Source organism: Orbicella franksi, chromosome 1 (assembly GCF_964199315.1).
Source record: "Orbicella franksi chromosome 1, jaOrbFran1.1, whole genome shotgun sequence".
Classification (NCBI taxonomy): Eukaryota; Metazoa; Cnidaria; class Anthozoa; order Scleractinia; family Merulinidae; genus Orbicella; species Orbicella franksi.
The window spans coordinates 3651902-3677834 of record NC_138145.1 but is presented as its reverse complement, the minus strand read 5'-3'; the positions used below and the strand labels follow the sequence as shown (position 1 = coordinate 3677834).

Here is a 25933-nt window from a genome sequence, read left to right as displayed (position 1 = left end):
GTTCTTCTTCAATTCCACATCACAGACGCAAGTACCATTACCAGTTATTCCTCTCCGGAGTGGGTTTGATTTCAGCTTTAGAACTTGCAGTGGTGGGGTTTTGCTTGATCAAAAGGGCCAAGCAATGGTTTTGTTCGTCTGGAAGTGGTTCCCACAACAGCCGTGAACTATTCTGTTACACCTGTATTGTTTATTGCAAGCCATCTGAAAATGACATGGTCAATAAATTCAATAGCCATGTTAATTAAAACCTTGGGCATATCGCAACTTATTTATTCGGCCTCTAATCTGGATGTTCCCAAAGGAATTGTGGAAATTGTAAGAACAAAATCTTTTAAGTTCCTCTGGAAAAACAAAAAAGATAAAATAAAAAGATCAGGCCTTTACCAGGATCCAGACAACGGTGGAATACGCATGACCGACTTTGATATTATGTTAAAAGCCCTAAAACTCGCCTGGATCCCGAGACTGTTGCGGACTTCGGACAATAGTAATTGGTGTATTATTCCAGAGCACTATTTCAGAAGAAAGGGAGGGTTAAACTTTCTACTAAGGTGCAACTACGACACAAATTATTCTAAAGATCTCCCGCCCTTCTATAAGAAGATACTAGACTTCTTCAACGAATTAAAAACTCTTTACTCGTATGATCAAAAACAGGAGTTAGTATTGTTTAATAACAAAGATATATTGGTGGACGGGAAACCCATCTTCCTTAGTGAATGGTTTAAAAAGGGTATTCTATCAATTAATGACCTATTGAATGAAAGTGGCAATTTTTTAACATTCCGTGAGTTTTGGGATAAATATTCCTGTGAATCCAATTTTTTACAGTATCATCAAGTTGTTAGTGCTATTCCGGAACGCTTAAGGTCTCTAGCCAAGTGCTCCGACATCATCAACAAATCATTTTTTACCGGAAATAATAATATCTTTTCCCTCAACGAATCGACACAAATTAATCTGCACAAGGCTAAGTCAAAGGACTTTTATAATTTGCTTAACGTCAAGATTCACACCGAAGATCAAACGGGCCCTAAACGTTGGAGCGAAAAACTCTCTTTAAAAAGGGACGTGTGGACTAAGATCTTTAAATCACTAAAAAATATTTGTAAGGAAACTAAACTCAAAGAGTTTCAATTTAAATTAATCCATAGAACGATAGTAACTAAGAAAGAACTATTCAGATTTGGTATTAAGGCGGACGATGAATGTCTATACTGCGGAGATAAAGATTCAATTGAGCACTCTTTTATCGAATGTATGTTTACCAAATTGTTTACCCAAAAAGTCTTGAGCTGGTTCAACCAAGTGAATGCGTGTCAAATTTCTCCTACCACAGAGGAGACCTTGTTCGGTATTACTGCAAGCTCCCACGACATAGCAATAATACGGAAATTCAACTACACCACCTTATTTATGCGCCATTATATTTATTCAATGAAGTTAAATAGCCTGGCCATCTCCATTCAGGATTTTATCAGTAAGCTACACATTAAATACAAGCTTGAAAATTTGTCTTAATTAAATGTTTTAGTGAGAAGTACTCCTCCCTCCTCAAAGTCAATATACAGTATAACGTATTGTAAGTAACTGTATGTACAGCAAGTAACGTAAGTAGAGTATTATATTGTTAGCAGTGTAAGTAGCCCGTATTGCAAGTAATTGTATTTTCTGTAAGGAACTGTATTGAGTATTGTATTGCCAGCATAAGTGACCCGTATTGTAAGTAACGTAAGTATTGTAGAACTGTGTTTTGTAAATTAAAATTATTAAAAAAAAAAAAAAAAAAAAAAAAAAAAATAGAGGAGTCAGTTACGTTAGGGAAAGACTTGGACCAAAATATTATTTTTAAAGTACAATTCACTGCTGGCAGTAGAGGGACAAATTCAACGCTCAGCCTAACTGGATCGGCATCATTTTCTGCAGATATTCCAAACAATATTTTAGACTTTACAAATACAGGCCCATTATTTGCTGGCTCTCCTGGCTCTGGTGGTGGTACAGGATTTGTTGGATGTATTATAAGTGGAAGAGATATTCCATTGACGAAGACCGGCACTTCTATCAACATCAGTGAAAACTGTACGCTTAATTGATTACCAACTGGGATGTCCAACCAAAGGTCAGTGGAATCTTTTTGTCCCAGAATTAAGGAGTAGACAAATATAACTCCAGTGTTTCATCGATGTCTGAAGAAGGAAAAACGTGATCCAGAATGCACGTGTACAAACACTAAATTTGGAATTTGCTTTCTTGTTTCCTTTGTTTTGTCCTAACTGATCAGAAACTGAATGACTTTTTCACGAGAACTAGCAACTTTAATTTGTGCAATTAGCAACTAGGAGTGTAGCTTCATTTAAGTCAATGATTAGTCACATCAGTGCGGAGTTCAGTATATGATAATTTAATTATTATGGTAACCAGTATCTTAATTGTGTCGTGTTTGCTTGGGATTGCTTTCAGTGTGCCCTGCTGGTTTTACTGGGGATTACTGTCAGGTCAATATCGATGACTGCCCTAGCGCTCTGTGTCATCACTACAGTACTTGTATTGGCCTTATTAGTAACTACAGTTGTAGCTGTGGACCAAGATGGACTGGCCGACTGTGTGATAACTTCCTGGGATCTTTATGTAACAAGACTATTAACAATAACATTGATGTCTGCAAGAATGGAGGTCTTTGTTTCGACACTGATGACAAGAACAACTACACGTGTACTTGTGCTGTGTGTTTCACTGTACGTAACTGTGAACCTTGAATTTGACCCTTGTGATAGTTCACCATGTGAGCAAAGTGGAACATGCTCTAAGCTTGGACTTGATGACTTCAGATGTGATTGTCCAAAAGGTGAGACTTTGAGTGTTTTTTACTGGTATATCTACTTTTGGGCTTCTTTACTTTCCATTAATATTTATTTATTTAATCTGAACAGGAGCCATAATCGGGGACGGAGACCGTAAGCCTTGGGATCCGCGCGCACCTATGATATGGGACAATTTTTCTATTTTTAGAACAAATTGCGCCATCCTTACGTCATATATCCGCGCGGATCCACGCACGTGTCGGGGGCTCTCGCGTGGATGTTGTCGCGTTGAGTGATCAAATGGTGAGAGCTGCGAGATTCTCTTGCAGATTTTTCGTAGCGATGGCAGGGAATAAGGTAGGGAATAAGAACCAGGACTCTTATATGTAGTTTTATGCTCTGAGCTAATGGAAAAGGTGAGTTTTTATTTTTTTTTTTCGCGCTGTGAATGAATAATATCTGCTCGCGCTAGTTGTACGCGTAAGTTTTTCGTTTGTTCTGTGAACAAAAGTTATGTAAGAAAACTCTTTACTCTGGTATCGAGTTGATTTGTGAGTTTCCCAAAAAATGCTTAATCATAACCAAACCCTGTTTTTGATAGTTTCTTATGGTTTCTGTTTGTTTGGCGAGTTTGCAAAAGTTTTTGAAAGGAAAGTCTGACGCGTACATTCAGTAACTCATTTGCATAGTGCAGCGCGGGCTCTTTCAAGTCCGAGTCGATGTTTTCAATTGTCAACAAACCTTGACAAAGATTTATTTCGTGGTCTTTTGTGCCGAGATGCTGCAACAGTTTTCACGAACGCCAAAAGGCTACTAATATCATGTGTGTTTCTTTAACATAGTGAAATTTTACGCGGCGAAAATAAAAGAAATAGGGAGTTTTGATAACTCAACCAAAAAGACTCAAAATCGTTATTGGAGTTGATTAAAGAAAGCGTCGTCGTAATTTTGCTGATTATTTCTGCTGTATTCACATATTTTCAGCTAAGCTTTTAATATGTTCTCAAATATTTATCAACCTTAAACATATTTAAAAACTAGAGATATTATATGAGTTCGATGTACGTTTTCACAAAAGTGGGGAAGTCCAATTTGTCATGTTTTACTGACTGTACAAAACACGCATCGGCGGGCGTTCTTATTCATCGACAACAGACAATTATTTTTACACAAACAAAACTGAGCAGCATCTACAGACATAAACTTTCTTGTCGCTTATTGGGCCTTGATAAAACATCAAGCGTTGCTTACAATTCAGGCGAAACTCGAACTTGCAATTATTTTTTTTTGTTTTACTTTTCGGTCGAGATAGACTCTGGCGAAATCCTCGCAAGCCTGTGGCAAGAGGAGGGAAACTTTGGAGTCCTGAAACGCTGCTATATCCAAATATACCTAACTAGTTTTTTGCTGTGGTTTGGAAGAGTTGTTAATCTTCAAGATATGTGAAACTTAGAGTGGAGTGATGTGCAGCTCATGTAAAAGAAGCATCCGTCGGAACACAACTTGGTCAGCGATATCATATCTAAGCTTAAAGCGGAACATACCTAAATTCGATACTTCACTCAAACTAGAGCAGCTTACGACGAAAATACTTAAGCAAAATTCCAACAGATGTAAACGCGTTGAGTTGTGGGCCAAAAACATGACAAAATTTCGGGAATTTCGGACGCCATTTTCCCCGTGCGACATCCGCAAAAATCCTCGCAGCATGTACGCGCGTGTGCCTCAGGCGATGGCGCAATTTGTTCTAAAAATAGAATTATTGTCCCATATCATGGGGACAACCTCAATACTAGAAATGGCGCGCGCTTACGGTCTCCGTCCCCGATTATGGCTCCTGATCTGAACAAATGTAGCTTTATTGATGTTAACTTCAAAGTATCTTATTTAGTAATAGATTTGTACGTGACTTACATTTTTGTAACGAGCTCTTCAGTGCCACGTATACAGTATGTAGTAACCAACTGATTGATTCTCATCTATTCTGTCAGTAAATCAGTGATTGGTCAGTACATTTGCCAATGAGTGCAGGTCCGGATTGGGGGGGGGGGGGGGGAGTACTCCCAGAAAAGTTGGTTGGGGGTGTGCAGCCCACTTCCCAAAACCCTTACCCTATTTATGACCAAAATCTGCGCTTTTCCATACCCTATTCATGAGCTGGCCAAAAATTCGGTGCCCTATTTATGACCGTTGCGGCTGACGCAGTTGCGGTGGCTTTGAGTGCTATTGTAAACAAGGATATTTCGGTGACTTTTATGAGTATGACCCTACACTGTCTTGTGAGAAATAAATTCCGTGTCGTAATGGGGGAAATTGTTCAGATCATGAGACAGGTTTCTTCTGCTCATGTCCAGAGGGTTATAATGGCACATCTTGTGAGTTTGATATTCGTGAATGTGACGCTGAACCGCGTCTGAATATATAATGAAACATGCATTGACAGCCATGCTAACTCCTCTAAAACTTGTTTCCTAGGCTATATGTGTAACTGCACGGTTGATTATACAGGGGATCAATGCGAAAAGGAAATCAACCTGTGCGATGGCGAACCTTGTAAAAACAACGCAACGTGCAAGAGATTAGCGTACAACAAGTACCAATGTAATTGTACACCCGAGTACAAAGGAGAAAACTGTACAATCTTCCAGCCATGTTCCAGCAGGCCCTGCAAGAATGGAGCTACATGTCATGAAACCTACGAACCTGTTAGTAACTACACCTACACTGCGCACTAGGATTCTACGGCAGGAACTGCGAAAACATGACAAACTACTTTTTCAGTAGACCCCTGCAGGAACAACGCGACTTGCGTGAACTTGAACACGCAAGTATTTCAAGTATTTCTGCAACTGCACAGAAGGGTTTGGTAATGTGAATTGTAGTGGGCTGTTGAAGCATTGCAGACCCGATCCATGTGTCCATGGAACGTGTATACCATTAATGCACACTTACCAATGTCAGTGTGTTCCAGGTTATACTGGAAACACTTGCGAGGAATCCATAAACAAATGCCAACCGAATCCCTGTCAACACGATGGCCAGTGTTCACAATCTTCGAATTCATTTAGCTGTGCTTGTACAACTGGCTGGGTCGGCAAAACGTGCCAGTTTGAAGTTCCTTGCATAAACAGTCAGTGCGAGAACGGTGCTACTTGCAAAATCATTGAACAGTTTGGCAAATTCTCGCGTGTTTGTCCAGAGTACTTCACTGGAGAGGTGTGTGAAACGTCACTTGAACCAACTGATCAGGACAGCAGGATGGATGCTTCATCAACTCCTGTCATTGGTGGAGCAGTAGCGACGTGTGTTCTCGGCATTTTGGTTTTAATTTTGCTAGTGGCGGGAACAAAGAAGGGAATTTCTCGTGGAACATACAGCCCTAGTAAGGAACAAGCAGAAGCTGGACTGATTGAGCTGAATGCAATTGCTAAACCTCCTTCCCAGGAAAATCTGTTGTAACTCGTGGCGAAATACAAATGGGCGACACCTTTCAATTGAATAAAATGTTTCACACATTAAATTGCACGGCATAAAAAAAATTAAGATCAAAAAAAAAAAAAAAACAAAGTATGTAAAAATACACCGATAAGGGTGTTACGCAGTAAGTGTGGATTGCATGTCGATGCAACAAAATTGCCGCTCTGCGTTAAGACCAGCTCCGTTATTTTAGTATTGAACTTCCGGCTTACAATACAGTAGGTAAGGTGAGATTCTTTCGAGGTGAGGCCGAAACACCAGCTTCCATTAGAGGCCAGTACCCAGTCCTTCCCGCTTGCGTGAGAATTTACGAGGACGATGATTACCTTCCGCGCGTATAACGAGGTAGACTTTCAGAAACGTCCTTCGTCTTGTTTTATTCATTACCCGCCGGACGCTTGCTTCGCTTGCTTAACTATTCTACCCTGAAACTCATGAGGTCGACTTGTAGCAAATCTAATATCGAGGCAGCTGCGCTCCGCTTCACATGAGGTAGTGTTAACTTATCTCGCAAGAACGTTAACAATTATACAATTGTTTTAAAAGGTTTTAAAACTATTTTCAAGAAATAATTTTGAACTTTACACTGCTTTACTTTTGTTCTTGAATATTCCGGCTTACTTGTCTATTGCACTTGGTGCGTTTTTACACTTAAACTTAGTGTTAACACTGTTCCACACACACAAAAGCTGTAATCGTTTCAAAACTTAGTCAGTTCATAGTTAGTAGAGGAGACTACTAACTATGGTCAGTTGTTTCTTTAAAAATCTCTAACCCACAGTCCAAGTGTTACAGTTCTCGCAATATATTTCACATGTTTCGGTAGCATCACGTATTGAAATGCTTCTTCTATGACCACAGTATAAGTAGAACTCGCAATTACATGAATCAACTTTCGTGACATTGAAGCGGGGCAATAGCTTTTGAACGCGCAGAATCACAAAGTTCTTGGTGTATACTGAGAAGCTCAACAGTTTCAAGAAACTTTACACCTGGCGCTCTTTATAACGGTCCTTCTTGTTATCAAATATGAAAAGTTAAATGAAAATGTTTTTTTTCATTTGCCAAGCCGAGCTTTTAACAAATACAGTGAAACCTGTATTAACCATATTAAGCGGACAACCTCTATTAAGTGGAGACAGTGAACAGTTCCAAAATTTTCTTCCCATATTTACTGTAAAATAAACCTCCATTCAGCACACACTTCTGTCAAGCCGACGCGGACACCAATATTAAGCCACTTTGTTGCACAAAACTTGCAACAAGCGACACTTCAAGAGCTTTTTACTTCTAAAGGTCTAGCTGAGACTCCTTTAACATTGTTCAGCGATGTCGCTTTAAAGCTCAGTGATTATTCCAGATTGATGCATTGACTGACTGGAAATTCTCCGATGAGCAGTGTTTGATTTTAAACTGTGTTAAACTGTGTTACAAAAGAATTAATAATTAACTATTACTGCACAACATATTAGAACCTGTTTTGAGCGGACACCCGGCCTTGTATTAAGCGGACACAAGTGTGGGTCCCAAGGGTGTACGCTTAATACAGGTTTCACTGTAGTACGTTTACAACAGACGTTTCGGGCTTGGCCCTCCTGAAGTACAAAAACGTTAGAATCGTGCGAGCGCGAAGATGAAAAACAGGCGCGGTGCATGTATACATATACTGTATATATACTACGCAGTGTGTACTACCCCATGTATACTATGACATTTTGACATGGTGTGTTTACATCCTTTGCTAGTGTTCTGTATTTAGCTATGGTAAGTGCTTTTAAACCACCTGAGAGTTATAACTATTTTGTGTTTTTGAGAGCTGCAAGTTTACTGGTTGATTTGTACAAGTAGTTTTTCTTACTGGTAGTTGTTATCCTCTTTGAATAAAGCTTGAATCTGATTTGATTAAAAGACCTTGGCTGTCGATAACGTCACTACAAATTTCCACGAGGTAAAATGCACGATGCACGATTTCATTTTCATAGATCAGAATAAGGCTATTTACCGGCACACAGGTGTACTTTGAAGAGAATATAGACCTTAATAATTGCGGTAAATATACAAGACGAACACGCAATGTATTAAATATTCTCTTTGAACTTTAATAAATTTAGACACATATATAATGCACAAACTGTCTAATATGCAGAGAAAAGGCATCCAATCACTTTACACATGTTGTTTAAAGCCAGACTGAGGCGTGTGACTACTACTAACAATAAAATACAGAAAGACATTCCGGTGCTAGCCACTTTGTACAACAACATGAAGAGCTCAGACAACATTCTCTTTCCTTAAAAAAAAAAACTTAACATCTTCAGTGATTTGAGTTTTGTTATTGTTGACATGGCGGTACCACTGATATAGGAACCGAGGAATGATGAAGACAATAATCACTAACACTCCCCAGTAGTGTCCGTCTTACAGTTCCCAGCCCTCGCCTACCCATCACAATGTGATCTGCTTTTTCTTTATCTGCCGTGTGACAGATAACTTCTCCAGCTTTGCCAACTTCTGTAACCAGTTTGAAGTTGTACTAGGGAAAATACAAATAGGTTATTAAAAGAGAATTAAACAAGCCATTTTCCTATAATTACTCATCATCAAATTTATTATTGAGTAGTTCTTGAGTTGAACATTAACATAGTGCTGGCCATTATTATATCTTATTTAAACCAAGTCTGAGTGCAGCGATTTCCACACAAAAAAGACCAAAGGCTGATATTCTCCCAGTAGTGTCCTGAGCAAGTTTGGTTAATAAGAGATTTATTACATGACTGTAACTACCTGTAAATCTTCAAGAGTGATCTTGTGGGATCATTCAGGAGAGTAACTGGTCCGATACTTAGAGAATATTGAACCAGCAATGGAACAATCCGATTGGTTAATTATTAATTAAATGTTAATTGGCCCTCTGAAGTAACTTAGTTGTGTAGTATTATGAGTAGAATTAACTGCCCATTGATGAAAGGAAGCTACAGTGGAAGCCCTCATGAGTGGACACCCTCAGGACACAAAGAAGCTTTCAGTAACAGCAGCTGGCCGTTTACGAGAATAGTTCTCGTTAGCGGCCACTGGAGTTGTAAGAGAAAGATAGCTGCCAATTGGAGCTTTCCCAGCCTACAATAAACATTGGGAATACAATATTATACCACCAAAGTATTATTTTTTGTTTTATTGCCTTGTGCAATACTGTAGTATGGTGATAACTGCATGTACACTACAGTACTAGGATGGGCCTTGGTGATTAAAGAATAAATCACAATAATTTGCAGCCAGCAGTAACATTAGCATTAAACAGTCTCACTGCAACTTAGAAAAAGCAGTGATACAGTTTACAAATGTTTATATTATTAAGTATCCTTCAAAGATAAGCCCAGTTTCTTTCAAATGTCTGTTTACAGGAGCTCAAAAACAAAGGAAAAGTCTAGATTGTTAAGGCCCTCCAAGAGTCCCAGGCCGCCAATGAGAATGTCCGCTTATGGGGTACAGAGTTTGTATGGGAGTTTGTGAAGGCAGTTGTTAGCAGAGCTGTCTACTTACGAGTGTCCATTAATACAGCTTTCACTGTGTTTGATAATTAGATCCAGCAACTTTTCAATTAAATTTTCAGATCAACAATCATTAATAGTAAAGATGTGAGCACACTACCTTTTGGTTTCTGCATTTGTCAGCAAATGACTCCATCATTTTTTTGCATTCACTTTGACTTTTGTCTATCCATGACATGTAACTATCACGGAATGCCATCCCATCTAAGTACAAAAGTGTGTGTGTTTAATTGATAAGAATACATGATTTAGAAAAAGTTTCCCTTAGGTCCCCAACCCACATAACCGTCACTGAGCAGTGAGCATCAGCTACTTACGAGGATGCATTACAACTGGTCTTTTTTCCACATCAATGGCATGTATGAAGACAATCTTGTCACCAGACTTGTGCAAATTTCCACAGTACCCTGAAAATAGGATTTTGACCAGTCAACTGAAAATGTTGCCCAGAGGCTGTCTTTTTTTATTATAAAACACCACAGGTTGTAATGTGAGAATAATGGAATTGCAACCCCGGAACAATTGGGTGGGGGAGTGCACTGCAGCCAGCTTCTCAAAATTCTTACCCTCTTAAGACCAAAATCTGCTATTTTCCCTGCCCCATTTATGATCTGACCTAACTTTGATACACTTTTCTTAAGACCTGAACCTTACATCAATACCCTGTTTCAGACCTGACTTATAACTAATTCCCTAGCTCAGACTGATGTTAAAGGCACTGTGAAGGGCTTTTGTTGATGGTCTTATCGATAATGATGAAAAAATAGCCTCGTCTAAAAAACGTACCAAATTCAAGGCTAGAGTGCAAAAACCATACCCTACTTGAGACCAAAATAGCCAAAATAGACACCCTATTTATGACCAAAATGGTTAAAAATCCATACCCTTTGGGATTGCACAAACCTCTATTATACACTGTACAGCCCATGAAAGAGAGAACCACCCCCCTCAGGATGTATACATAGTGTAGATATCAAAAGTTTCTTAACAGAGCAAAAAGCCATGACAGAATAATGAACATCCCTGTCGGGGAAATATAATGTCCACTTCTCCCTAGTACAAAAACTGTTGGAAAGATTAATGTGGGTTTGATCTTTCCATATCCCATCCCCTTTACTCCATGTTCCTGCTCCATCCTTAATGCTTCCCAACTCTAATTTGCAAATATTTTGCAACATTAGTACTTATAGTGTGATCGTCTGGGTGAGAGTAGTTCTAAAAAGAACTGTTGTTGCTAACTAACTTTTTGACAACCTGAGCGGAAGTCATCTTCAAAGTCAAGTGAATAGTGTTTGTTAGTTGATGGTGTTACAAGTCTGGTGTGTTGAAACCGCTTGGTTTAGCTGCAAGGCTTTCTTCTCCTACTGTGCATATACTTCCTGCCCTCGTTACTCAAGGGTTGCCACCAGCTGCTACCCTTCCCCTCCCCCTCCCCCTAGCCATACGCCACTCTTATTCAAGGAGAACCAAACTGCCCATTCTCTTTCTTAGGCATGATTCCACTTAAGAGCGACTCCACATGCTAACCCCACTTGGGTGTGATGCTATTCCAAGACTCAGCGAGTGGAGAGAGGTACCACGTGATTGCGTGACTTCAGGCACGTCTACAGTTCACAGACTACGAACATGTCAGAAATAACTTGATTCTTCAAACTTTTTCTATGACATCGTTTACACACACAAATGCTGTATTATAGCCAAGTTCACCCCATATTTTATCGAGCAAAGATCAGTGTAACTACACGCAGATAACTCTTACAGAAGCCTTAGGCCGATATCGTTCATTACCCCCGGCTTGGAATACTTCTGAATACTTGGATATGTTTCAAAACTCGGCTATAGCTATTTTGAAAAGAAAAAATTCCTTAAACAAAGATTCCCTTACTTACAATCAAACGCTTTCTGGCAGTGCTCGCTGCCATCCACAGCAACAAGTACCGTATTTAGCCCCTGCTCGGCCATGTTTACTTGACGTGTCAAGATGTTGGCGAAGGCGAATCGTGTTAGCCGAGTAGTACTGGGACCAAACTGCCAGCAAAGTCACGAAACTCCCTCCTTGTATGATCCAGATCAGAAGGAGGTCTACTGTTTTCCCTTCCTTTCACTCTTTCCAAAAAATTGATTAAAATTAATTCTACAGCTCGGTCGATTTCTCTTGCCGAAAAAATTTCGAGATTTCAAATTTTATAGACTGTAAAATCGGGAGTCTGTTCACAGGTAATTAGAGCACCAACTTAAAAATTCAGTATTCAGTATATATCGGGGATTCAATGGCGGATCTTGATGTTCCCCAAAAGGGGACCAAGAAATTACAGCAAAAAGTCCCGGGGATCTTCCTTAACTAATGAATATGACGGCACCATGATTCGTCGCCTGTTCTCCAATGGCGCATATTTTTTCCGTCACTAGCATTTTCCATCACTATCATTTTCTGCATACCAGCATGCTCTATCGGCACACTGTTTTGGAAATATGTTATGACGCCATGTTCTTCGGCAATATATTTTATAAGAATATCGAGGCTGAAATTTGCGAAATTTCAAAAAATTATTTTAAGAATAACCCTGAGGCTAAGATTTTCAAAAGAAGAAGGTTTGTAAATACAATTATGTTTTCAACTAAACCGTATAAAGCTCCTCCTTTCCAGTAAACGGCAAAACTAGCCAAAAAACAACAAAAACAGCACCAGGTGTATGTTCCACGATGCCAATAATATTTCTGCAAGAAGTAATACGTGTGAGCGCGAGGGCACTAGTGGGAAATATTACAATATTGGTCGAGAAATTCGTTTGCATCTTTACATGTAAAGTTCCAGATTTGGTGTATACATTGAATAACACTTTTGTATACATTGAATAATGTATATGTAGATATGTATACATTGAATAACACTTTTCTTTTGTTGGTTTTTATTAGCTTCATTTTCTAAACTTCAGCCTAAGTTCAGAGGGGACTGGTCCTGAAAAGAGTCCGCTCCAAAAATAGGACCGCATAGGCTTTCCGTTCACATGGGACCTCGGTCCGTCCGCTTTATGCTAGGTCCAGCGGCGGTCCGATATTTGGATTTGCAAATAGAGCAAAATTTGGGTCTGTCTCAAACTAGCCTGGTCCCATGTAAAGACCGGTTTGTTTGGAACCGACTGAGCAATTTTTGCAATCTTCACTTGGAACTGGTTCCAAACGGTTACGATCCGAGACCTGTATATAAACAATAGCCTCCATTTGGCGCGAACTTTGGGCTCGAATATTTGTCCGCGGACATTATTCGTTCCGAGAAGCGAACAATTTTTCGAGATAAAGTCCAAGGACAAATATCCGAGGACATTTTCGCGCCAAATGAAGGCTATTGTGTTTATTATCCTTCATTTTTTTTTTTTCGCAACACGTGCAGTTTTGAAAATTGGGCAATATCACTTGGATAGTCCTCAGTTTTAGCTGGGGAATATTCAGTCACGTGACGCGTTTAGACCAACCGCACGTGCATGAGCGAAAATATTTGATGGATTACAATAACTACTAAAAACGACAGAAACCGGTCTCGGACCGGAATCTTTGAACTCCGAGAGAACACAGGCTAAAAAGATCTAAAATGTCCACATTTTCACAACTCCTTTTCTTCCATGGATGCCTCTCTGGCAAGTTAATTTAGATAAACCTTTATTTACACCCTAGCTGTAGTATATAAAAAAAGTTGAATTTCAAAATCGTGTCTAAGTGACCTTAGCATTAGCCAGTAATACTATGATAAATAAAAACCTTGAAATTAAAAGTGGACTACATAAAACTTATGGTGCACGTTAGACTTGTTCTAAAAGCGACCTTAAATAGTTCGTATTATACAAATTACGCCTTATTCAATTCGCACATTCTGTTGTGATCACCTCAGTGAGACCACGATATTTCGAAAAATGTCATTAATATTAGAATTCATACAAGAGCATATGTCTCTTAAAGTCAACTGTATCAAAACCTGTCAAGAACACTTGCTTGTCTTCTAGTTTAACGTGCTGTGCATTTTCAAGTTTACTTCATCAGCAAGTACCTAATGAACACTTTTGACCAAGGAGTCCGCGTCGCGATTATTTTCCAAGGTGGGGCATCACTAACATGTAATTTTTAAATTAACATTACCAATAAATACAATCGAAGAATTATTGCCACATAAGTTGCATTCTCGTGCTGACATTATTACGGGCCTACATATGTTATCCTCTGATGCCCCATTGGGACACTTTCCTCTGGGCCCAGCTCATTGCAATCATAGATGTTCCATTTGACATAAAGCTCCGGATTGATCCTGGAACAATTCCACGGTAAAGACCGAAGAAACCGCCCCTCTTCTTGATCGCTATTCTCATACGAGCTGCAACTGGAAGGTCCCTTCAAAGAGAATGGAACTCTGATTACAACTTTCTACAGTAAAATATTCATCAATCCTTTTTATGCCTGCCCTCATGAAGACCCTGTCCACACTACGCCAGAGGAATTAGAAAACGGAGCTTTACATCTCTGGTAAGGCCTTCCGTCCACACTGATCCGTCACGAAAACGGAGCTTTTCGAAAACGCTTTTTAAACTAAAGGAATTTGAAAACGCCGGCCTTACGTTTTCGTGTGGACAGAAAATGTTTTGAAAGCGGAGCTTTTCGATAACGATGTAGTCTCGATAATCATGTAATTTCCCTGCTCAAGTTTTCCTCAAAACACAAATCCAAAATGGCCGGTGATTGTTGGATGGAAAACATTTGATGCGTTTTCAGAGTCAAACCTCTGTTTTCAAATCAGTCCTCCAGCGTAGTGTGGACGCGGCCTGAATGGAAAAGAAATCTGAAAACGCTGAGCAGAGCGATCATCTTGTTTATTGAAAATAGAGACAACTAGCGTGGAACTTCAAAGGCGGGAGTTTTGATACATACTTGCCATAATTTCCTTGGACTTGTGACTTCATGTTTTCTAAAGGCCACACAACCCACCAAGCAAAACTAAAAAAATGTCAAGGCTAAATTCCAACCAATACATCGGGCAAAAATTCCTTGGGACAGCTATGATGCTATGCCCTTCAACATTTTTGTAACTTGACAGAAAATGAATACCTTAATGAGGCAAATATTGTAAACAAAGATTCCCTGAGAGCTCGAGACACCATGACGTGACAACTCTTTGAGAAATTATTTGGACTTACAGTCAAACCCCTATTAAACGGCCACCCTCATGGTAATGGATAATGGCCACTTAAAATGAGCTGACCGCATTAGAAAAGCCATCATTGGGACTTTTATTACTGGCTGCCTAATAGGGGTGGCCATTTAAGCGCCTGTTTACAAGGAGAGAGGGTTACCCTAGCAAGCGGGTTACCCTAGCACTCACACATTTCCTCGTCTTTTCTTTGTCGTGTTTACAAGGCAGCTTGAGTTACCTGGGTAGGCGGGTTACCCTATCTGCGTGCTAAGGTTACCCTGGCAGGCACGTTTACGGGTTAACTTTCTAATTGTTTCAAGACCCTTTGAGTTTAACCGCGCATTACGTTGTCCCGGGTTGTAGGGTTACCCTACCTGTGAAATTTTGCTTGTAAACCCGGGCTATCTTTTGCCCCCCAGCTAGGGTTAACACGCTTGCTAAGGTAACTCTCCCTTCTTGTAAACAGGCCCTAATAGGTGGCTGCTTAATAGGGGTTCGACTCTATTTATCCCAGAACCAGACTACAGTTAGAAACCCTGGGGAGTTTCCTGCTGTTCAGGAAAGGAGCTTGGGCTGGTAGGTCGGACTCAAGAATCAAGCCTAAAAACGGAAATGAGTGCGTTAATGGCCATCTCTTCAAGTGCACTCTAAAAGATACTTTGACAGCTAAGTATAGTGGCGTTTCTTCCGGTGAACACCTTAAAAGACCCCGGAATTCTTGATTTACACCCTTAAGCGAGACAACCAGTATCCGCAACAATTTTATCCTCCCCCGGGTTAGAAACATGTTTACTTAGCACCTACATGAAATTACAATAGCCAGTCAGTTTAAAAAGGATACGTTGCAGCTATTCCTGATGAAAGAAATGGTCCTAAGATTGGTCTTCTAAAAAGATCAGGAAAATGTCTTCTTCCAGAATCCAAAAGAACAAAGTATGTACACATAAGTCCCATTGTACGACACCACGTCACACCAAAACCCTGTAGCAGAGAAGAGGGAATTTATAACAGACACTGTACAGCAACAAGTGCTGACCTCAAACAGTTGGCCACTTTCCTTGTCCAAAAGCCAAGCATTCATAATGCAGTTTTTCCAGTAGCTTGATCCATAACACTAACTGGACATGGCTCAATCATGTATATATTTTTTGATTAGCTTTTAAACATAAAAATTAGATCTTGTTATTTTTATGTTTATGTGTCTCATTTGGTGATTTTGTTACAGAAACTGCTATTTTCGCCTCAAACTTAAATTAAGTTACTTAGTATACTGTCTTATATCACTAACTGGATACAAACGCAAATGAAACTGTTCCGAGTCTCACCCTGTAGAGTCCTTTGAATTTCCATGATTGACCTGTTTGTCTTCGTACCTGATAAAAATCAAATCAACCATTTTAGCACAGATTCCTCAACATTTTATTACTAAAGAATTCACAAGGTAGCCCGCATCGCCAACCCACTACCCTCCCACAGAAAAGCTTAAGTTAGAACATAACTTTTTTTTATCCTGCCAAATGTTTAGTTAACAGTCTTAGTGTGAGTACCTTTGCTAGCTCCAGAGGAGTCTCAATTATGGCTCTAGTTGTTGAAGCTGCTGCTCCTGCTATTAACACTCTTCTATTAGGAAAAGAAAAAAAAAATCATGTACAGTGCAGTTTAAGGTATTTTTAGTTTCTCAGAGCATTTGAAGCTACAAATGCATGTTAACACTACAATATATTTTTCTGTAGAAAATTATCCAAGGATGTATAGTCATTAGTGAGGTGAAGACATTGAAGCCACTAATTACAGTGTATAATGTTTCATAATAGAGTGATCTAATTTAACTAGCAACATACAAACAAACAAACAAACAAACATTACTAACATTTGTAATCCACCTGTGAAAGGAATTTTTCTTGCTCCAAATCCATTGAAATATGTGTACCTGTAAACAAATAACAGATTGAACTTTTATTTTTGATCATTACAACAGCAATAAAAAAGAAAGGAACCAAAAAGTTACCTGAGCGCTTCCCCTCAGTTATTTTAATCTATACTGTATTTTTTTTGGCCAGTGGTAGATCCAGATATGCTCAAAAAGAAGGGAAGGAGGTTGTAAAACAGGACACATGTTTCTGTGTCTAAAATTTGGGGTTGTAAATGGAAAGGGAGAGGTCATTTGGGCCCTTAAGACCTTTCATTATTCGTCAAGAAGGGTGAGGAGGGGCCTAGATCTATCCATCCCTGGCTGCATACTTTATCGCTGACTATCCTAGACAATTCTTCAATAGTCTGCCACTCAGGGCAACGCAATGGATAACACACATTTATCATGTCTTTATCGTGCCCATGGATATATCTGTGGCAAATAAAACTGCAGATATGTTCTGCTAGATGTAGTTTATACAATAAATAGAGTCATATTGTCCATAGTGGCAGGCAAAGTGGGCTAATGGTTGGTGCACTAGACTGTAGCTCAAGAAGTCCTGGTTCGAATCCTGGTAGGGGACATTGTGTTGTGTTCATGAGCAAGGAAATTTACTTTCACAATGCCTCTCTCTGCCCAGGTGCATAAATGAGTACTGGTTGTTATGTTTTTGGAGAGGAAGAACACACGCGTGTAACTCAAGATGGCGGACACAAGAGAATAATTTAATGAGCATGTGCACATGGCAATAACCGCTGTATACAATGTACTACATATCACCTCCTTCCTTAAATTCCGCACGGGCTGAACAACAAAGGTTAGTTCTCAATAACAAGGAGAACAACAACAAAATGGAAAACTAAACAGGAGTTAAGCAGTCCTAAGCAATTATGTCTCTAATAGGTCTGAACTCTGTTAAGAGTCATAAGCAATGTCCTTTTAAAACTCGGTGAGCATTCCACAAGCAAGGTACAGTTCCTTAATGTTCCATAATCAGTCTCTTTGGAGTTGTAATGACACGAGATGAACGGTGTAGAACTGGAACGCTCGGCTGAGGTACCACGTTGACTTTTGGAACTGGGTGAGGTCCAGATGCATCTGTTTGCATGGCAGCTTGCTCAACCACAGGTTGAAATTCCCTGTTTGCCTGTTGGGAGGAGTTTAAGGATTCTGTAGAGGCAGTGACTTGGGGTACGGTTCTGAGGAGGTCTGAAGACGCTACTAGTATTGAAGGCTCTTGGACAACAGGTGGAGCTTTGACGGCAGTGGGCACTTGTGGTGCTGAAGTCTGGTTGGGAAGGGGACCTTCCAGTAGGTCATCAATATAACAGCGCCACAGTTGGCCATCCTCCAGTTGGATGCAGTATGATGCCGGAGCGTGTTGTGTAACAATAGTGCCTGTGCGCCACTTTTCTTTGAAGAGGTGGTCCCTTGTGAGAACTCTGTCTCCGGGTGAGAGTGTCCTGAATTTGGTGTGTCGGTCGTAATAGGTCTTCATCTTGGTTTGGTTGTTGGTGACATGCAAACTGATGTCGGGATGGACCAAGGATAGTCGAGTGCGGAGTTCCCTCTGCAGGAATAGTTTGGCGGGTGTGGTGCCAGTTGTAGCGTGCTGAATGCTACGATAAGAGAGAAGAAAGTTCTGGATTTGCCGAAATTTCTTGAAGGTCTCTGCTTGGCCATTGGCAGCAGGATGGTATGGTGACACCAACACGCGCTGTATGCCATTGAGCCTCAGGAAATCCCCATATTCTTTTGATTGAAAGGGGGGTCCATTGTCGCTGACAACTTGCTCTGGGAATCCATATCTGGTGAACAAGTTGGAGAGGACACTGATAGTAGCTGCCGCATCAGTGCTTCTCACAGGTCCTGTCACCTCAGGCCATTTAGAGCACCCATCTACCAGGATAAGGTTGTGTTTCCCTTCAGAAGTGGCAAAATCAATATGGACTCTCTTCCAAGGGCCAGAGGGCCATGCCCATGGGCAGAGGGGTGCTGCAGGTGGTGTATTCCGTGTCTTGGAACACTGCAGGCATGCATGGGTAATCTGCTCAAGATCGGCATCTAACTTGGGCCACCACACATGGCTCTGAGCCATGGACTTCATTCTGGCCACTCCAGGATGAGACCAGTGGAGCTCCTTCAGAATTGGTTCTCTCAGGTTTGGAGGGATGATAACTCTCAATCCCCAAATAAGGCAGTCCTGTTCAATTGAGAGGTCATGATGTTGTATGAAGTAAGGTTTGAGATCTGGATCATGCACTCCTGAATGTTCCAACCATTCTGTGTGAAAGCCAACACCCTTGCCAGAGTCTTGTCATGAGCCATATCTCGAGCAATCTGATGGGCCTTGACGGGGTGTCGTGTGACTTGCTGGGCTGCAACATGGAAAATTGGGCTCTCAATGCTTGCATCACGTTTGAACTCAAGTGGAAGCCGGGATAAAGCATCAGCATTGGCAATGTCGCTTGAAGACTTGTACTTAATGTCATAATGGTAGGATGACAGCAGAATTGCCCAATGCTGGAGGCGAGATGCCGCAAGGACTGGTGTAGAACCTTGAGGTGAAAATATCTTGAGTAAGGGCTTGTGGTCAGAGTGGAGAGTGAATTTCCTTCCAAAAAGGCACATGTAGAATTTTGTTACGCCAAATACTATGGCAAGTCCCTCCTTTTCAATTTGGCTGTAATTCTTTTCTGCTAGGCTTAGGGATCTGGAGGCATAGGCGGTGGGTCTTTCCATGCCATCTGGGAAATGATGAGATACTGCTGCTCTGATACCATACTGACTTGCATCACACTCTCAGTAACATGTATACGGAAGATTTTGTTCCAATCCAAATGAATTTCAGTGAGCCAATTTCTCCCCAGAAGTGAGGGTCCAGCACCAGCAACAATGGTGAGGGGAAGGGCTGCAGACTGGGACTTGTATCTGACATTGACATTGAACTGACCAAGAACGTGAATGGGGTCACCAGTGTAAGCATGTAGCTTGGTGGTGCTAGGTTCAAGGGGTACGCCCTTGAAATACTTAGCGTGAGTCTCCTCAGAAATAATTGAAAACCAGCCCCTGTGTCAAGTTCCATTAACACAGACTGATTGTTCAGTTCAATTGGAACCTCAATTTCATGTTGACCAGCAGAAATGGTATCAAGGGACATGGAGAAGGGGTCAGCTGGTTGACCATATTCTGTGGTTTCATCCACTGCATTCACTCTGGTGGATTTGCTCATGCAGGTTTCAGCAATGTGACCCACTCGTTCACATTTATGACAAGTAGAATTTCTGTACTTACAGTTGGATCGTGGATGTCCCAGCTTACCACAACTTAAACAGGTGAAATTTTGTCGATTGCCTGAAGAAGGTGGTACTTTTAGGTGGTCGCTTGTTTTCTTCTTTGTAAAAAGGCCTGTAGCGATCACCCTGGGTATTGTAAACCTTGTGCACTTCGTCAGAACTGGAAAGTTGGGGATTGAGCTGAGCAATGTCATTCTCTGCAGCTTCTTGACCCTGAGCTATTTGTAGAGCTCGCTCAAAATTGACATCTTCTGTTAGCAACCTTTTTTGAATGACTCTGCTTCAAAGACCACACACAAACTGATCTCGTAAGGCCTTGGGCAAATGGGTGCTAAAGTTGCATGTAGAGGCCAAGCACTGAAGTTGAGCGGCAAATTCGGAAACACTGGTGTTTTCCGCTTGTATGAAGGTGTGAAACGGTATCTTTCGGAGACAGCCAATCTTTTCAGGGTGAACTGCTTCTTTAAAATGGCTTTTAATTCAGTGTAACTCTTGGAGGAAGGAGAAGCCGGTGAACACAGGTCTGCTAGAACGTTGCATGGTTTCCCACCAATGACTGAAATCAAAATGGCTCTACATTGATGCGAAGTAGAAGAATCAGCTTCGACTTCATTTGCCATGAAATATTGTTCTAGTCGATCCAAGTAGTGATCGATATTTGTATTCTTAGGGTCGAACTCTTCAATCCTCCCTAAGCTGGTCATATTTCAGCATCCTTGTCACCAGAAATGTTATGTTTTTGGAGAGGAAGAACACACGCATGTAACTCAAGATGGTGGACACAAGAGAATACTTTAATGAGCATGCACACATGGCAAAAACCACTGTATACAATGTACTACATATCACTAGTAAATTTATTGTTAATGTACGGCAGCCCTGTAATATAAGTGCTGGTGTGATGGCCTACTAGGCTCAAATTGATGCCTTCACTATAATTGTACATGTAGTCCATAGGCTAGTAGTAGTGAACAGTCGTACATAATCATGTGCTACTATGTAGATGGAGATGTTACACTTTTGTTTCTACTCACAAGGCCTCGAATACAGCAAACTGACTAGACCTGTAGATTCCTGATCCCCAAAGAGGCGGAATACACCCTCTGAAAAAAAAAATGTCAAAAAGTTAGTAAATACTGGGTCTTATGGGAGGGAAGACTGCATTACATAACAACCCTAAGAGTAATATCATCAAGGGCTTCAGCCTCTGCTATGTAGAACCATGCATTATTAACTTCTTATTAACCTAGAGTGAGGTCTTTATCGGAAAGTCTCAAACCGAGACCTTACTATATCGACCGAGCAATAGCGAGGCTGAGGTTTGAGATTTTCCCATAATGACTGAACGTCTGAGGTTAATAAGTTGTTTATTATATGGCTTTTTGCTTTGGTTTTGCGGACCCATAATCGGCCCGTGGGCATTACGGGAGAATAATGCTCTACAATTGGCAGAGCATGCGTTATATCAGCTACAAACACAAGCCATATAATACAGACCTTTACTGATCAGTAGTTAATAACTAAACAGACTGTAAATTGTCAATAAATGATTTGCCTACCTATAAAGCCCTCTAATGCCTTGTGTTCTAACTGTCTTCACAAATGATTTGATCATCCCTTCTGTTTCAAATCCTCTCTGTGCCTGCATCTTTGTCTTGATGGTATCAAAAGGATGTCCAACAGCTACACTTGTAGTTCCATAGAGGACACCAACTTAAACAAGGGAAAAATGTTTTGGTTTGTACATGAGATGAATTTGGAAATACTCAAACTCAGATAATCAAGAGTATCAAAGGACACTTGACTGCAGATCCCATTAGTACACATGATCTGGTACTTCTTAGGGGTTCTTTACAAAATTTCAGACCAGCACCCCTATTCTATTTTATTTTTTTTTTTTTTGCATTTTAGGCGCAAAACCCGCCCAATCAAGTACCGCCGAGCTTTAGCTTATATGGAAGTCCCATCCCCCCACCCACCCCCAAAAGGATTAATGACATCATTTATGAGTATGTCCAACACTGATTATAAGTAAGACCCAATTAATGTGAGAATAATTTGACTTGTTATATAATGCAAGTTATTTCATTCTATTCAGCACTATTTGTTTCTTCGTCATAGCGTACATAACCTTAAGTAATTATACATGAATTATTTGCATTTTAGGCGCAAAACCCGCCCAATCAAGTACCGCCGAGCTTTAGTTCATCCCCATCGATCCTCATTGTTAACTGTCACGTAATAATAAGTGAAAACAATTGACCTACCTTTTAAAGCCTCTCTTAGTAGCTAACGAGCAGAACATTTAAGGAAGCCTTTGAGTGAACTACCATAGACACCATAATATGAGCCAGGCGAGCTAGAATTGTAATTCCGTGCACACGTGCCACACAAAAGCTCATTTTATTTGCTCAACAAATGAAATTAACTTACCTCCAAGACCTATGAGACCTTCCTGTATCCAATTAATTCTCTTTTCATTGTGAGTCATGTTTAACTGTTCATTCGCTCTGTTGTAAATCGCGGTTGTGCGTAAGTTTCGTTATTTCTGAAGAAGCCTTCCTTGTTTTGATCACCACAAATTGCTTCATTTAGGTTGAAACGAAGTGTCCTCAAGAGTTATCGGAGATCTGGTAACGAACTCGTAACTACGGAAATCAGGTAAAACAAACAAACAAACAAACAAACAAACAAACAAACAAACAAACAAAAAAGCAGGGTGAATATAAACTGTATCTATCCCCAAATGACTAGCCTGCGAACACAGACGGATTTCCGCAGGCTATCATGATCAACTGGCATCCTTTCATTTGCTTTGTACGTTTTGAGTTCAGAGTTGAGTTGATAATTTTATTCATGCACGGTGACTAAAAACCTATCATATTACAAAGCCTACTTTTCAAGGGTGCCGTGTCTCATTCAAGGCTGTTTACCTTTAAATTCGCTACCTTTAAATTTACCTTTCCGCTCCAAAATTTGCTTTATATTGGAGAATATTCTTAGCCCGTTTCTTTACAACATATTTGTTTTAAACAAGGCATACAGGCAGTGATATGTGTATCCCCCGTGGGGATACACAAAACACTGATACGCCTGGGCATTCAACGAACAAAATGGCGACTCGGATGCGAGGTTTCAACGAGCGCTGTAAAGAGTAGGAGAAACCAGAAATGAATTGGCGCCCAACGGAGCAGATTAGGATTTCTTGAGTTTGGTTGAGTTCCAACCGACTCGATTGTATATCTGACTAAAACTTCGAACAGCGGATACACATTTCACTAATTATTTCATGGCGCAGTGACCTGTGTATCCCCTAAACACAGCCGTTAGATTGGCTATCTACCTGATCGAAGAAAAGGGCCAATTATTGCCGAAACGTGCTGGCTGCTTACTCGCGACGACGTTTATACCCAGGTTGAGGTTTGCGGAGTTTGCAACTCGAATGTCTAAATATCTAAACTGAAATCGCGTGCAGGGGATACACATATCACTAATTATTTCATGGCGCAGTGATATGTGTACATGTATCCCCATAAACATAACTGTTATCGTATAGCGCATCAACCTTGTCAAAACTGCAGGCAATATTAGCACCCGACGTTTTTACACGGCTTGGGTTTGCTGGAGTTTGAAACTCGATAATTCCGCTAAAAAAGCGTGCACGCGTGCACGGGATAATAAGGGATACACATATCACTGATTATTTCATGAACAAGTGATATGTGTATCCCCATGGACACAGCTGTTATATTAGCTGTCTACCCAAGAAGAAAAATGCCCATTACATTTGCGTTGTCAAAACTGGCTTGCTAGAAATATTCACACCCGGCATTTATTCATAGCTTGGGACTGGAGTTTCACTGACCTCGCCGGGTTGTACACGACCGCATGCAGGGGATACACATATCACTAATTATTACATGGCGCAGTGATATGTGTATCCCCTGAAGACAGCCTTTATCTAGGCTAACTGCCGAAGAATAAACGTCGATTATTATGAAACTTGCTAGCAATATTCGCAGTATAGCAATGTATACAGCTTGAGACTTAACATATCTTACAAAAAGTCGAACTGAAAAGCGGGTGCAGGGGATTAACACGAGTGCCACTAATCATTTTATGGCGAGCGGGTCGAAGCAGTGATACGTGTTTCACTCCACGAATAATTCAGATGCAAACAAGTCGATGAACAGTGGAGAATATGCGTTACTCGAGGGGTGAGAATGCACCGCGCAATTAATATCCGCCTAGAAATCCCGTGCCGTGAAACTCAAATTGAAATATATCTAGATCCATTTGGTGTTCAACTTTAAATTCATTATATCCTGCTCGCAGAAAACCAGTTAGGATCAAGAACACAATTCCAGCAGCAGATACGTAAACTTTTTCAACTACAAAAATTGATATTTGTGTTTTAAGTCTGTTTGGGTTAGTCGTTGGTCCAGTAAGCGACCGGACGACGAGAGCGCTTTCAAGGAAGATATTGCTATTTAAAGTAGAGGGGAGGGGGGTGGGGGATACACATATCACTGGTCGCCATTTTGGAGGGGATACACATGTCACTGTGACAGGGTTACTCGTTCTTAAAGAGAAATTCAAGCCTTTGATTCAAGAATATTCTCCGATAACGCAAATTTTCATGGGAGATGACCCCAGACTCGGACGATTTTTAGCTCATGCACCAATTTTCTCGCTACTAGATTTTGATCGTTCGCCCCCTCCGACGGAACGCTTGCTACGAGGGCTAGATGACCGCTGAAAAGCGATTAATGACACTGAGTAAGTTACAATCGATCAAGTTAAGCAATGGAGTATTTTTTTTCCATGTTTACATAGCCTCATCTAAACACGAGGGGGGTTTCGAGAATTCCAGACGGTTATGCAAACCCGAGACGCAGTCGAGGGTTTTACGTAACTTTCCAGAATTCTCCCAACCCCCAAATGTTTAGATGAGGCTATGTAAACACGGAAACAGTACTCTATTGCTTTTATAAAATAATTCACAAAAAACCCGCGAATCTTAAGACGTCACAACCGTGTTTGCATACTCTCAACTAAATAGTACACCTATCGACCAATGAAAGCGCGCTTACTACCTCGGTTATTTTATAAGATGACATGTTATCACATACTGTACAAAAAAAGCAGTTTTTATTTTCGATCTGCCTGTTTGCACTCTTTCTGCAGTTTGAATCAAGTCTACATTTTGTATCCGGTCTGCAGTCTGCATTTTGTATACGTACTGACCGATTTCTGAACTTCCCTTAATTCTCCCTTTCTCCAGCATGTTCCTGCCATCTCACTTCCGGCAGGGATATATCGCAAATTTACCGCGCACCGTACACACCAATTGAGTGTAGTCGTAGGCCATCACCTACACCTTCAACTGGGGCAGGGGGGTCGGAGATCATTTCACAGAGCTTGCTACTTCTTAAAGGTAACTGCCTATAGTTTTACAACCGCACGTGTGCTGATGGCAAAAACTTTAGCAAATTGAGCGAACTCAAAGGAGAAAGTCAGTGTTTTTCGAAATTTTATGATGTCAACATGACCACAAAAAGCAAAACTGACAGTCAATTGTCTCGCATTCTCGGCTACGGTGAAATTGCGTAAAGTATAGCGGACTGGAAATACACATGCCTTGATACAAAGTTAATTAATTAAAGGAAATTAATGCGACCAGTATTCCGCAAAAAAAGAACCCATCTTTTTTCATG

At 40.6% G+C, this 25933-nt stretch overlaps 3 protein-coding genes across 3 annotated transcripts; 1 reads left to right on the top strand and 2 right to left on the bottom strand.

The window, feature by feature from the left end:
• The first annotated feature begins 4831 nt into the window (after nt 1–4831).
• LOC145482668 (factor VII-activating protease-like) lies at nt 4832–6826 on the top strand. Its single transcript, XM_081461303.1, has one exon. The coding sequence runs from the start codon at nt 5748–5750 to the stop codon at nt 6264–6266; it is 519 nt and encodes a 172-aa protein (XP_081317429.1). The 5' UTR covers nt 4832–5747; the 3' UTR covers nt 6267–6826.
• Nucleotides 6827–7039: 213 nt separating this feature from the next.
• Nucleotides 7040–12376, bottom strand: LOC145485864 (universal stress protein Sll1388-like). The gene is made up of 4 exons (XM_081464518.1): nt 11722–12376; nt 10150–10239; nt 9933–10036; nt 7040–8817 (listed from the first exon to the last, which is right to left on the bottom strand). The coding sequence occupies exons 1-4, from the start codon at nt 11792–11794 to the stop codon at nt 8617–8619; spliced, it is 468 nt and encodes a 155-aa protein (XP_081320644.1). The 5' UTR covers nt 11795–12376; the 3' UTR covers nt 7040–8616.
• Nucleotides 12377–13453: 1077 nt separating this feature from the next.
• LOC145485855 (mitochondrial substrate carrier family protein S-like) lies at nt 13454–24728 on the bottom strand. Its single transcript, XM_081464506.1, has 9 exons — nt 22650–24728; nt 21776–21929; nt 21251–21319; nt 16879–16938; nt 16556–16628; nt 16334–16381; nt 15850–15989; nt 14747–14812; nt 13454–14212 (listed from the first exon to the last, which is right to left on the bottom strand). The coding sequence occupies exons 1-9, from the start codon at nt 22705–22707 to the stop codon at nt 14038–14040; spliced, it is 843 nt and encodes a 280-aa protein (XP_081320632.1). The 5' UTR covers nt 22708–24728; the 3' UTR covers nt 13454–14037.
• Between the last annotated feature and the right edge of the window lie 1205 nt (nt 24729–25933).